General features: G+C 32.8%; 2 protein-coding genes across 3 annotated transcripts; both read right to left on the bottom strand.

The window, feature by feature from the left end:
* Positions 1 to 6,949: 6,949 nt before the first annotated feature.
* LOC121228018 (protein SODIUM POTASSIUM ROOT DEFECTIVE 2) lies at positions 6,950 to 8,746 on the bottom strand. The gene is made up of 3 exons (XM_041111108.1): positions 7,821 to 8,746; positions 7,478 to 7,553; positions 6,950 to 7,370 (listed from the first exon to the last, which is right to left on the bottom strand). The coding sequence occupies exons 1-3, from the start codon at positions 8,451 to 8,453 to the stop codon at positions 7,207 to 7,209; spliced, it is 873 nt and encodes a 290-aa protein (XP_040967042.1). The 5' UTR covers positions 8,454 to 8,746; the 3' UTR covers positions 6,950 to 7,206.
* A 1,814-nt stretch (positions 8,747 to 10,560) lies between these two features.
* Positions 10,561 to 14,691, bottom strand: LOC107899272 (UDP-glucuronic acid decarboxylase 1). Of its 2 annotated transcripts, XM_016824942.2 has the most exons (7): positions 13,796 to 14,691; positions 13,532 to 13,679; positions 13,351 to 13,430; positions 11,722 to 11,805; positions 11,553 to 11,627; positions 10,933 to 11,255; positions 10,561 to 10,773 (listed from the first exon to the last, which is right to left on the bottom strand). In XM_016824942.2, exons 1-6 carry the CDS (start codon positions 14,453 to 14,455, stop codon positions 10,956 to 10,958), a joined length of 1,347 nt encoding a protein of 448 aa, XP_016680431.2. In that variant the 5' UTR covers positions 14,456 to 14,691; the 3' UTR covers positions 10,561 to 10,773; positions 10,933 to 10,955. The 2 variants fall into 2 exon arrangements, with proteins under 2 accessions (XP_016680431.2, XP_016680430.2); XM_016824941.2 differs by having other exon boundaries at positions 10,561 to 11,255.
* Positions 14,692 to 14,919: the final 228 nt, after the last annotated feature.

The raw sequence follows: 14,919 nt of genomic DNA, 5'->3' as shown, positions 1-14,919 counted from the left end.
TTATGGTTCCCAGCTATTTTCTCTTTCACTATTTTCTTCGCTCTATAACAACAGTTAATGGTCACATTTACATGCATCTTAGAAGCACATCTTCTTTGAAATTCCCTCAGCTTCATCTTAGGGTGATCCTTGATAGTTGCTTCAAAATGTTGGGCAATCATAGCAGCAGTTATATTTTGTTCTTAAAACTAACCGAACAATGGTGCTCATGCTGAAATGTCTTTATTTGCAAGCATTTTGCAACAGGACTATAGCTAGCTGTAATTCTCCATGGACAATTAAGAGAAGCAATGCACTTCACAATAACCCTTTTCGGTTCATTCTTAATGAACTTTAGTTGTCTTCTATATTCTTTGTAATACTTTTGAATTGCACTCTTAAATTGTTTGCCATCCTTAAACAACATTCCCAGACTAAATTTTAACTTATCATTGTATAAGGGAAACTTGCTCCTCCTTCTCTCACCATCTTCATGTTCTTCATCTTCATCAAACCCAACCAAGCTTCTATGTTCATCTGAGTCTTATACATCAGTCTCATTCCCATCCTCCTCTTCTTCACTACTTGTAGCAGCAACATTATCTACTCCATCTGATGTTGCAAAATCAACAACATATTCATCAGCAGCAACTTCATTATTATTATCCTCTCCAACAGTAGACCCTAAACTAATATTTCCACCACTTTCCATACCAATATACTCATCTACCTCAATATCAAGAGCAGACACACTATCCCTATCACTTTTACTGCTCCTACATCACCCTCCCCACTAGATTCTACCTTTTCCAGATTACCTTCACCATCAGATTCTACCCCTTTATCATCACCCTCCCTAGTAGTCAATAGAAAATTTTCATCTACCATTATAGGGTTATCAACCTCATGTTCAACATATAAGTTAATCTCCTTAAACTTGACCCAAAAGTCTAACATAGCTATGGTGGAAGTGTCATCATAAATCACCCTTAAATTATTTTGTAACCCTACTGTACCAGGCTCATGAAAATATATTAACATTACAGTGTTAAACCCTAACCCAATTTTCACTATTTTACATAATTCAAAATAAGATATTGTGTCTAGGTCCTTTTTAAGCCTAATCACTTCCCCACCTATATATCTAACATATGGGTCCTTTACAAAGTGCCCACCCACATGCAAAATAATATAATATTCCTTATCTGATGACATTTGCAAAAAACAGTAACACATTGTAAGCAAAAAAAAAAAAAAGAACAATAACATAAGTCTACAATTTTAACATCTTTTCTAAGCAAAAACAATTTTCTTTGAATAAACAAATAATTTTCTAAGCAAAAAACATTAAAAAAAACAAAACTCACTACCTACATCGGGACCACTTCTTTGAATACAATACAAAACAGTAACACATGTCTACAATTTTAACATCTTTTTTCCTGGGTAACAGAAATCAACATCACCGGGACCATTGTCGCATCACAAATAGACAAAACAAACCTTACATTGTGGCACTGAAATTGCAATAATAAATTACAAATAACCATCTACAATTTTAACAATAGCTTTATCAACAACATCGGGACCACTTTTGCATCACAAATCGACAAAACAAATCCTACATTGTGACATTGAAATTGCAATAATAAACCACAAATAACCAACAAATCAAACCAAAAATAGAATTTATTTTCCCAACAAATCAAATAAAAAAGCACTTACTTTTTGATTTTGGGTTACGGAAACTACTCACGATTGTTGAAGCTTTTTTGTTTTTAAAAGTTTTAGGGACTCAATGATTTGATTTGTAAAAGTTTTAGGGATTTCAAGAATATTTCAAAATGCTGATGATTTAGGGATTTAAAGATTTTAGAGATCCAATAAAGATTTCGGAGGTTATGGATTTAGAGAATTTCATAATTTAAGGATTTTATAAGTTGGGAAAAAAGTTTTAAATTTAGGGGTTTGGGGATTTAAGGTTTTTTGTTTTATGTTTATTAAATTTGTTTAATTTTTTACCACGACAACGTTATTATTTTAATGTCTGCCACGTCATCAGTCAACTGGAATGCCACATAGAGCAATTTTTTTGATCGACTATTAACTAACGGTCAACTGATAGTTACCGTTTCAACTAGGTTGATGTCTGAAAAATCTGTTATGTTAAGGGTCGATTTTGAAAAAATAAAAAGGTTAAGGGCATATATCCAAAAGCCCCCAAAGGTTGAGGCCTTTTTTGCAATTATGCTTTTAACTTTTGAAGACACCAATAGTTACTAGAATGAGTGTTACAATAACTTTTTATCTTCTTTTGCTTTTTCTTTTACCACCTGAATTTGTACTTTTTCCAAGGCTCCCTTATTAAACAGTTTGTAAAAGTTAAAGTTCGGTCCAATGTCAGATACTTCATTGGCATGGAAGATTAAAAGTTGTAGTTATAATAGTTTATCTATTTTTCTTTTACAAAAGAAGTTATGGTTTAAAGATATCAAAATGTTAAAATTCAAACCTTTAAAACTTACTCTCTTTTTTTAATGAGGAATGTTATACCTACCTCAGCTTGGATATGTGGCAGCACGAGTAATGATTTAGACGGTACTCACGAATGGTTCTCCACTTTATATTCTTGATAGTGATCACTCAAAGTGGTCATTCGTGGCTAGCCATCCATTGACTTCGTACCGCCAGCAAGAGACAATTCGTTTTTATCCAGCAAGGGAACTACTAAAAGATCACTAAAGCATAATAAACTCATACTACCTCAATAAGGAGAATGTCAAAGCAAGATCACATAGTTTTACGCTTGACGACAACTGACGTGTAAAGGAACTGTTACCTAGTTGACCACTCGAGTGGCCTACCATCCGTATTGCCGATGACATGTCATTATATGACAATAAGACCTCTCCTTGTATATACCCCAACACATTATGTATGAAGGATTTTTTTCCCTTCTACCCACTTAAGCCTTTTACTTGCCTACTTTGCCTTCTCTTGTCTTTTTCTCTCCTGCTTCCTTTTCCTTCAAATTTTTCGGCTTTCTACCTGTCATAACTATCTCATAGTCACTACCTTCATTTTCTTCTTATTTCCTCATTATTGAACAACATCATTAATAAAATAAGAATGTTCAAAAATCGAACTTAAAACCTAATGTCAACAATATATATTTTATACTATAAATTTGGATGACAAACCTTTAAACTTATACGTTGATACTTCATAAAAAATAACCGTACGACTTAGAAAGTTTTCATGCATATGGGGAAGGTAAGGCTTTTGGCTTCCATTGCTTTTCAAAACTCTATAAACATTTTATGTTGATAAGATTTGATGTTTATGATTTTTATGCATCATCAGTAAATAATAATACGATATAATATTATTAAATAAAGTAAAAAAATATTGGTAGATTTACAAATAATTATTAATAGCTTTATTTAAACATAAAATATTAATTGTAATCATTATATATTTATGGATTTAAGATTTATAATGGGTCTAAGGTTTAGAATTTAGGGGTTATGTTGAATTTTGAATTTGTATTTAGGAAGAACATTTAATACATTGTTAATGGATGAGTTCTATGCACCATTACTGAAAAATAACATGACACATCATCGTTGAATAAAATAAAGTATAGTGAAGGACTTATACATAAATACTAATACTTTTTTGGTATAACCATAAGTGTTCTCATCCGTTTTATAGTTTGAGCGTAGTTTTGTTTCGATCGAGAATAGTATTCAAGTAAAGCCCTTCCAACAATATCGACTCTAGGATTTGAACTTAGTCCAAATACCAAGAAATAAGTCTACTTCCACTTATTTCAACCACTAGTTAGTATTGATAAATTTATTTAAACATAAAGAATTAATAATTAATTATAAAAAAATATTAGTGATGGTACATGAGACTTATTATCGGCGGTACATCAAATAGTACTCTTTATGATCAAAATAAAAGTATTAATATTTATTCACAAGTCCTCCACTATTTTTTACTTCGTTAGTGATGAGGCGTTGTGTTGTTCACTGATATTGCATGATGCTCATGTATTGACTGTGTATCAAATATTTATCCTGATGAGTGAAAAACTACTTGTTTTAACTACCCAAAAAACAATGGTTTCAGAACTAGATTGGTGGTCGAACCGGTTAGGTCACTTGTTTTTGGTTTGTCTGATTCAATCAAATAAATTATTAAAAAAATAAATTTAAAAAAAATAGAGGAAACTAGTTCAAGCGGTTTTTTTAACTCAATTCAATCAATTTGTACTGATTTGCAGGTCAATCAATCAACCCATCTATCTGGACCGATACCTCAATTGGTTTCCAATCCAATCAATCTGACCGATCGATCTGATTCAATTCTAATCTTTTAGGTGGAGTTAGTTTATCTATGATAACTTGATTATATCTAATATTTGTATTTTTAAAATGCATATTTTTTTTGCGCATTTAATGAAAAATGTATAATATTTGTTGAATTGTACAAAAATACTAAGATATTGCTACATGTTTTAAAAATTAAGTCCCAACAATTTATAATAATAATTAAAAAAAAACCTTAGGCTTAAGAAAAGCACATTTCAAAAAGTAGAAGTGAGATTAACTGTATAAAAAGAAAACATAGTAGGGGGACCTTCCATAAAATTATCTTTTATTTCAGTTCAGCCCTCCCCTCTTGTCAATCTTTAAAAGTTTTATAAAAGATATTTATGTTGACCCAAAAAACAAAAGTAAGTTTTAAAAGATATTGGAACATGTACCAAGAAATGGCCTTCACAATTGAGACTGTTTGTTTCTTTTTAGGAATTCCTAAACAAAATTCAGGCTAACACTTCACATTCATCAGTTTTACTGAAATATATATATTATAGGGAAGCTCAAAGGGATTTGCAGTATCAAAACAATGGGGGAACAATGTTGGAGAATGGGTCATGGCATTGGCCTAACCTTACTTTCAGTTTTCTTTTTAATTAATGCCCAAAAGATGCTATTCTTTTTGCTCAAATACAAAACCAAGGAGTCCCTTTAGGCTAAAGAGAACAGGAATGTAGAAATAATTAGTGAATGGAATACATGACTTATAGTATTATATTGTTTGGTTTCATCAAATAATTCATAAGGAATAAAATGAAGATATAATTCTACCCTATAAAAGTAAGTAAAATTCGATTCGATTCGATTCGAAAAAAATCGAAAAAGAATTCGAATATTTAGTTAATTGAATCGAGTTATTCGAGTTCGAGTCAAGTTGAATTTTACAATTCGAGTAACTCAAATAATTCGAATAACATATTGGTGTAAATACCCTTTTAGTCCCTGCCAATTTTGAAATTGAGCAAATTGGTCTCTCTCAACAAAAATTACAAAAAATTTAAAATTTAAAATTTAAAATATTTATAAAAAATTCTAAAGAATATATAAAGAATATTTATTTTTTTAAAAATTTAACTCGAACAATTTCACTTGACTCGACTCGACTCGACACGACTCGAATTTCATTTCATTCGACTCGATTTGAAAAAATTCAAATCGAGTTAAAATGATAAAATAGGAGTCGTTAACTCGAAATTTTTTCACTCGATTCGATCAAATGCTTGCCCCTACCCTCTCATAAAAATTAATATTTTATTTATTACTAATCTTATGAAATTTTAAATAAATTATATTAGGATAAACTGTACTCAAGGTCATTAAATTATTATAAAATTTATGTTTTGGCCACTCAATTTCAAAAAATTACAAAATGATCACTAAACTATTCAAAAGTTTTCATTTAAGTCACTATGCTGGTAAAATCACTATTGTATGGTTTTCTCTATTCGCACCACCTGCATCAAACAAAAGCTCTCATTCTCTTCTACAATTCGATTTTTTTATAAAACAATTTTGAATTTCACGAATATGCGAACTAAAATCCAAATAACTTTCTTCTCCGATCTCCAACATTGATCGCCAAATCGACTTGGATCTAAGGTATGTTTTTCTACTTGTCGATGAGTACTAATCCACTGTACCTATTGTTGAATCGTAGCTTAGAGCTTGTTAGTTGGGCTTTTACAAAAATTTACAACCCAATGATTTAAATAAAACATTTTAATAGCTCAATGACTTAAATTATAACTTTTGAATAGTTCAATAACCATTTTGTAACTTTTTAAAATTGAATGTCCAAAATGTAAAATCACTAATTACCCTACTTATTAAATATATAAATTTATTACTATAAATTAGGTTAAAAATTTGTAGTCTAATTTATTAAAATAGTTTTATAATTATATATAATAATAAATTATGATTACCAAAACAATAAGTAAAATTATTCAAAAATAACTATTTAATATTAACATTATAAAATTTTATTAAATATGATCAAATATAAAGTAGTTAATAATAGATATTACAAATTAATATATTATACTTAAATTTTAGAATCAATTTATTATAATATATATGAATAAAAAAGTAGTAAAATAATGAAAATTATATATATATATTTTTGCCATTCAATAGTGCATGGAATAACTGTCCTTATTTATCCCCAAAGAACTGTTATTATAAGAGGGAAGAGAATAAAGATAGAAAAGCACTCTATTGAATGAGCCTACACCTATCGATGGCTGGGTGACCTGCCCTACCTGACTCCGTTCGGGCCAATCTTTGAAAATAAATTTCTTTTTTATCTCCAAAATTACTTGAATTTAATTATATATTTTAAAAAATATTTTTATTTGAATTTAATTATAGAAAATATATAAATAATATTTATTTTTAAAAATAATATGAATATTTTTAAAATAAACGCTTGGAACTAAAAAATTTAAGTTTGTACGTCTACTTGACATAACCTAGGGTATAAACAACTTAAATTTGGTCTTGCCTTACCATCAGCATTCATCACTCCCTCCAACCAAACATATGGGTACCCACATTAAAGCAGATCAAATTAAGCTGAACTCTTAAACCCAAAGCAAAATTGTTCCAACATTATATTCTCTCATGCTCGCTTTCACCATACCATCCCAACAAAAATCGGCTACTTTTTTTTTTTCTTCACTTTGTTCTAAGATAAAAGAGATTCTGATTCGTTCATCAAATACAAAGTTCCATCATTTACAGATAACTAAAAAAAAAAAAAAAAACAGTTCCACAAGCCAGTTCTAGTTTATTTTTCTTTAGTTTTGTTCCCATTCCGAGTTCATAATAGAGACAAGCTCTACTTGTTTGTCATATTTGCAGACGAAGCAGCAACAGGCATGGTGGATGTCCAAAACTGTGCACTCTTTACCTTTGAAACACTAGCTAATACCCCTAATGGCGTTACATCTCCAACAATTGTCACCTTCTTAGCTGCGAAGTCGATGTTGAAGGATGTAACACCTGAAAATAGAAACTTTTTTAACTTGTCTGTAAATTTTTATGTGGAAAAAAAGATTAAGGTAAACTAATTAATGGAGATGACAGACAATTTACATAAACATATATACCTTCCATTCTTGATAAATGTTTCCTCAGTTTTCCTTCACAGCCTTTGCAGTGTAATGACACTCTTAAAACCACTACCTGAAACCCAAAATTTATGATAGCTTTCAGATTGCAGATTTAGCTGCAACATTTTCTTTTCAGGGTATTTGATAGGGATGAATTATGAGGGATCAAATTATAGTTTTGGTCCCTCTACTGTGTTTACATTTGTAATTAGAGGGTTAAACTAAGTCATGATATTATAGAATTAGAGGGTTAAACTAAAACATTAAATTAAATCTTAAATTGGAGCATAGTGTAGGGACCAAAACTACAATTTAACCAGTTAGGAGGAAGGGAGCAAACCTGGTCTTTAGAAGGTTTCTCTGGGGGAGATGATGAAGAAGGTTTTGAAACAATGGATCGATCTTGTTTTATGGCTTGAATCTTGCTTGTTTCAGCAGGGACCAATGCCCAAACTGGATCATAATCCGGCATTCCATCGAAAAACCCAGAATTATTATTATCACCCAATAGATACCTAGTGGAACCAGGAGGGGTGACGAAATCAACCGCCTTGGTGGCAAAGCTTTTCCTACCAATTTCTGCATCTTTAATATCACTTGGCTTCGATGTACTGTTCTTAGACGAACCCTTCTTCTTCTTCTTATGATCATTCAACTTAGCTGACACACCAGAAGAAGAAGAACCCTTTCTTGCATGATCATTGCTTGACTTGCTTGAACACTTTTTTTCATTCTTCTTAGGCTGATGGTAAGGCAAAGGATTGATCGGCGGTGGCTGAGATGTACAAGGGTTGGAAGGTAGAGTTCTGGTAAACCTTTTGGCGTCTCGAATGATGGGGTTGTGACGGTCGATGGCTCGACCGCCGAGTTGGACGGCTGATGCGGAGGAACAAGAGGAGGAAGCTACTTGATCCATGCTTAAACATACGGCTGTTGAAGCTTGGGATGCACAAAAAATATCCATTTTCTTCATATTTTTTGTGTAGCTGTGGAGGATAAACTAGTGGCCTTAGAAGAAGAGAAAGCAAGTTCCAAAAGGAGACGGGTTGTTTTGCCTTTATGCTCAGGTCCAGGACTATAATCCGAGATAAGGAAAGGGGTTACATGTGTTGGGATTTGTATCTTGGAATCCATAAATTTTATCTTTTTAAAAACAATTATATCAAAATTTTAGGTAATTTAGATTCTTTCACTAGAAGGACCAAATACAATTGAAGAATCTCATCTTTAATGGATGCAACCAACTTTTATGTAATGTTACAAACTTAATGAATGAAAAACACCAAAAGTAGAGAGCTGGCTTCTTCTTTTCTGACTGCTTTTAATATATGCAACTTTTTTAACTTTGGCCTAAAAATTAACCTTATTTTAACTTTTCATATTGTTGTTATAATAGAAAAATAGTTCTCTCTATTGGATTGGTGTAGGTAGTGTAAAAAATAAATAGATTAAACCATATAGCATTATTTTAAGAGTTTAGTGACTTAAATGAAAATTTTTGAATAATTTAGTGATTAAATTATAATAGTGATCAAAACAAAAACTTATCCATCATTTAGTGGCCACTAGTTTAGTTTTGATGTGTTTGTGGAAATGGAAAATTTTTTATATTTATGTTTCTTTACAGAGTATGGTTTAATGTGTTTATAATGAGGAGATTAACAAGTATTAGATTTGAGACAACATAAGAGTTGTGGCTACAGCATTTGTTAATCAAAATATATTTTTCTGTAAAAGAAATTAAATCAAAATATGTCTTCTTTGTTGTGCAGGTGTGGGGGGGGGGGGATGGCCTACATTATCAGTCCATTGTCTGTGAATTCAATGTTTTTGAAAGAGCAAAATAAGGGGTCATATGAGACAAAGCAACGGTAAAAATCATACAGCAACCATGGCAGGATACTTACAGAGCAAAACATCATGGATTATTACATTCAATTAGTGTCTAGTTTTTTGCTGTTTAACTCCAAATTATTTGAGTTTTAATACCATAATAACGCATGAGGTAGTTGAAGAAGAATTAAGGACATATTGTGGTCCATGTGTTGGATTATCATTTTAAAACCAAGCCCCCCCCCCCCCCGCAAAAAAAAAAAAAACTTCCCTTATTGCACTAAACACAAACAGGAGCAGGCCCAGTGGTGTTCCTGCATTTCACACAATTATTATCAAAAACATTTTAACATTCATGATTTTATTCAGATTCTTATGGAACATATGCTCATCTTCAAATTCCCATTCACAATATCAACTGGAATCAGATGCTTGGAAATGGCTTTTCTTTTCTTCTCTTTTCTTTTGACTCTTTTTTATATTCCCAACCCCTTTTAATTTTGGACCAATTCAAGAGCTCTTCATATACTTGCCAACAGATTTTTCTCATTGTTCCATCACTAGGGCTTTTGTTATTGGAAAATAATATAGGGTCCTTTTGCTTATTGATTATGCTTTGCTTTTGCCATCAACCTTCCATTCTTTTCTCTTCATAAATTTTAGATTTAAATTAGATGTTTTATTACTTGTCATCATTGGAGCTTCAAGTGTATTGACAAAAGACTTCCATTGAAAGGAAGTCATGATTGACATCAGCTCATCTCTAAAAAAATGCTTTAGCAAATCTACATAATATATTTGAAAGCGGAGCTTCATAATTCTTCTCATTTAAAGAATAAATGATAGATATCCAGAGGCCTTCCAAGAAAAGTATGGCCCCAACTGCAGTTCTTCTAACTGACTTTATTCAAGAATAAAAAAGGCCATATGGGTGGGGTCAATACAATAAAGGCCTGCTGTTTTCTTTGGGTTGGACATCTGTGAAAATTATGGAAAAATAATAGAACTCTTGAATAAAACTAAGCAGCAGATGAAATGGGTTGGGCAACACCAAGTATCAAATAAAATTAGGTAAGACAACGAAAAATGGTTTTTTTTTCTCCATAGAACAATTTACCCCTAAAAATCAAGTAAACCATTTCTCTCAGGTAAATCCATTACAAATTCAATCAGTATGATTTTACACAATTTATAAGCACAAATAAATTACGATGATTAGTGTACTGAAAAGACACGAAAGCTCAAAATGAAATTATAAAATTATTTTTTCTTTTTATTTTATTGCTTGAACTTACAAACAAAGCCTAAGTGCAGCCTTTCAAAGGCATTATTAATGCCTTTAATAGGGTTATAGCTAATCAGCAGGACCAAAAACAAGAAGAAGATGAACATATACTTCAGCCAGGCCACCAAATGCCTTCAAAAAGCAATCAATACAAAACTTGACTTCGTGCAAACAACTGCAGAATGTAGATGTTAACGCTTTGAACTAATAATATCATAATAATAAAAAAAGAAAAAAGAAAAAAGGGAGGAAGGAATAACACATCTTCCTATAGATGATAATAATAAAAATAAATGAATTGGCAAATTACAGATGCTCTTCACACTGTACATACTTGTTTTGGTTATTCTTCTCTCTTTAAGCTCCTTTTCCTTCATCTTCGTTCAAAATGCGTTGCCGGAAATCACCCACCATAAGAGGCAACCCCTCTCTTAAGGAGATTTTAGGCTCCCAGTTCAGCAGCTCTTTTGCTTTGCTGATATCTGGTTTCCTCATGTGTGGATCATCTGCAGTATTTGGTCTAAATTCTATTGTTGCACTTGGATCAATCGTTTCTTTGACAACCTCCGACAATTCAAGCATGGTGAACTCTCCTGGGTTGCCCAGATTAAAAGGCCCTATGTGCTCACCATCCATTAAAGCAACAAGTCCATCCACCTGTCATTCATGAGTTTCAGGATGAAATCATCTTCCATTTTATGAATTCACATGTTCTTGACTTCCTGATTCTCTGATCTTTAACAATTCAAGTAAAAGAAGTTATATAACTAGTTTTTCTTCCTAGCTCTAAAATCCAAATGAGAAAAATAATAGAAATTCTTTCAACTTAATGCTTCATCCCAGCTTTCACAATCCAAACGCCAAAATAAATGCTTAAATCATTCCCCATTTGCATATGTCAAGCAAGAAAAAGGCACAATAAGGAAATGTACACAAGTTAATAAATGGCCATACCAAATCGGAAACATATTGGAAGCTGCGTGTTTGTTTGCCATCACCATAAACAGTCATTGGTAGCTTCCGAATGGTCTGCAGAACAAAGATAGTTATTAGAATACGTACATATAATCTGAATCTCAACTATTATAGTAAACAAATGCCACAATTAGAAGGACGAATAAACCTGAGCAACAAAATTGCTAACAACACGCCCGTCATCCAAGCACATGCGAGGCCCATAGGTATTGAAAATACGAGCAATCCGCACCTGCAAACGCAAACATCATCATTTGATCATCACATGCAAGGGATCTTTCACATGGCATATGACCTCCTTTTATCTCCCTTTCACAAACATTATTTATTTTTTGTATTCTTCATGTCCGTTTTACGGGAAATGTTAGGGATTTGTGGCTGCCTCTCCCAACAATGTTGTCTCCAAGGTTTGAACTCGCGTTCTCTTGTTGGGAGTGCAATGTACTTTACCACCGCACCTAACACTTGTACAGTACACAGGAGCCACAAGGCATTAAATTGTACAAGATGTAGGTTCAAAGTCATTATCAATAGAAGTTAATCTTTTGGGTTTTGACCAAGGATGAGGATGATCACTTCAATGCTCCAATTAATTGACCAAAATAGGACCTCCAGAATATTGATGATTCACTACTGTTGTATGTTCTCTTATATACATTCTGAACGCATTGACACATTCGTTTAGCACATTACTAAAAAAGAATCCGTAAACTATATAGGGCTAGTTTATCAGTATGTTTCAAAAGTGCTTTTTAAGTGAAACCAAATTTTTAAGCCAAAAGTAATTGTAAACAAATAGTTTTCCAAGCCAAACAAAAGCTTTTCAAAAGTCAGTTTGGGTGTCAAATTATAAATTTGACCCTCATTAATACTAATGGTAAAATATAAATATGATTTATATATTCAAATTAATTTTTACAAACAATTTATATCAATTACTTAAAAAGCATTTAAAACTTATATTACATATATCATTGTATTAACAATGAGTTACCGTAAATTATTTTATAATATTTGTATTATATTCTAAGTTGAATATTTGTTAATATCAAAATAGTAATAACATGGTACAGTAGTACTAGTAGTAGTTGTAATAATAATAATAGACATGTGAAAATAAGGATATTTTACCTTTGAGTCAGTTATAATTTTTATTATAATTTAAGTATTCATATTTCATATATGAAAATATTAATAAATTTGAGTTTATGCATTCCATATGTTTCATATATTATAATATTAATTACTTAATGAATTATTTGTTTAATACTTTTATTATAAAGTAAGTTTAGATATTCCATATATAATATTGTCTAAAATGAACATTTTATCTTCTTCAAACTTTTTAAAAGCACATTTACACAGCAGTTCTCAACCTCAGTTTAGTAATAGTTTCTTTTAGCATATTACTAAAATAAAAGTGTAAAATCAGCTCCAACCTTTTCTATTGTTGACTGGTTAAGGAAGCAGAAGCACAAATAAGCCACTACTTGGATCTATAAACCGACTAACCTATCACAATTCTCACCCACATTAAGCATAAAAGGTTATAATACTTACTCCTAAGTAATCTCTACATAATGCTTGAGAATAAATGCATGCTAAACAGTACTTACAAAGATTCCAGGATGTGGGTAAAAGATATTAGAACATGATAGCTATAAATATTAGAAGAAGATCATTTCTAGAGAGGTGCTCGATACCCTGTTATATGTATTGTACATAAATCAAGCATGCCAACAGTATTCAACCTACAAGTAAATCAAGAAAACCATACCTCGACACCGGCACCTCGATGATAATCCATAGCTAAGGTTTCAGCTGTCCTTTTCCCTTCATCATAGCAACTCCTCTCGCCTAACCAGATTAAGCCAAACAATAACATTAGACGACATGAACAGAAAAACAAGCAACCAAAACAAATAATTGTTGTACGCTTGTAGCACTAGCTACTTTACCAATTGGATTGACATTTCCCCAATAGGTCTCTTTCTGTGGATGCTGAAGCGGATCGCCATAAACCTCACTCGTGCTTGTCAGCAAAAACCTAGCCCCAACTCTCTTTGCAAGCCCCAACATATTAAGAGTACCCATCACATTTGTCTTGTAAATTCACTAAGTCAAAGGATCTCAAATTGACATAAACATGACAGAAACAGCATTAAAATCCAGAAAAATAAATATGGTAAACCGAAATTGGCATAAACAATGGCAAAGGATATGATAGTCTTGACAGGATTGTATTTATAATGAACGGGAGACGCAGGGCAAGCTAAATGATAGATCTGATCCACTTCTAAGAGAATTGGCTCAACCACGTCGTGTCGAATGAGTTCGAACATGGGATTCCCGAAAAGATGAACCAAATTGTCTTTCCTCCCAGTGAAGAAATTATCAAGAACAATCACCTCATCGCCTCTAGCAATTAGCTTATCAACAAGATGACTGCCAACGAACCCAGCCCCTCCCGTGACCACGACCCTCATTCTCCGCCGTCCAATCCCAACAGGTACCCGCCCCACCTTTCCATAAACGGCCCTGTTCGTACCGGATGAAAAGGAAGCCGAGGAGTCGTGGTTATCGGAAACAACAGAGACGTCGGAGGAGACGATGTTGTCCTTGGAGAAAGATCTGCGTATAGGGGAACGGGCATCGGTGGGACCCAAACGAGACAAACTGGGTTGTAGGATGAAAAAGGTGGAACCAATCAAAATGCCGATGAGGATAAAAAGAAGGCGTTGTTCTTTGAAGAGATAGTTAATGGATCTAGGGATAGATTTGGGGTGTTTTAAGGATTTGGGTGAATAAGGAGGCGTTTGTGTTGATGGGGTCTCCTCATCCCGCCTATGGTTCATGCTAGATTGCTTGTGCAACTGTTTCATGGCTTTTTTATTTCTTGGTTTTCTTGTTCTTTCTAGAAGGGGAGAAATGAAGGAGCCTTTAGAATAATTTGTTTGTCCTTTTGGATTTTTTCATTTAATGGAGAGGTTGAAAACGAATGTAGAAGGTGGAAGGCTGGAAGACGTTTCAATGATTCACTGGTTTTTAGCACCAAACGTAAATGGAGAGGGACGAGAGAGCTTGAGAAGGAATGAAGATAGAGTGAGAGAGAGGGGGTGGGGGGGGGGGGGGGGAGGGATGGGTCGTTTTGCTTAAAAGGGAACGTAATCATATGATCCAAATTTTACTCATTTTATTTGTGGACGTACGCAGACTCACCGAATCCATCAGCCATCACCCAGGCCTACCCCAAATGCGTATTGCACCATTGGGCTGCAAACCCGATGCCTAAGTGAAGTAATCCCCGCCCCATTTCATGGCTCCAATTAAATGTTATTTTCTTGGT

The sequence above is a fragment of the Gossypium hirsutum genome, chromosome A04, assembly GCF_007990345.1.
Source record: "Gossypium hirsutum isolate 1008001.06 chromosome A04, Gossypium_hirsutum_v2.1, whole genome shotgun sequence".
Lineage (NCBI taxonomy): Eukaryota > Viridiplantae > Streptophyta > Magnoliopsida > Malvales > Malvaceae > Gossypium > Gossypium hirsutum.
Note: the sequence above shows the minus strand (reverse complement) of the source record. Positions and strands in the feature narration are given on the sequence as shown.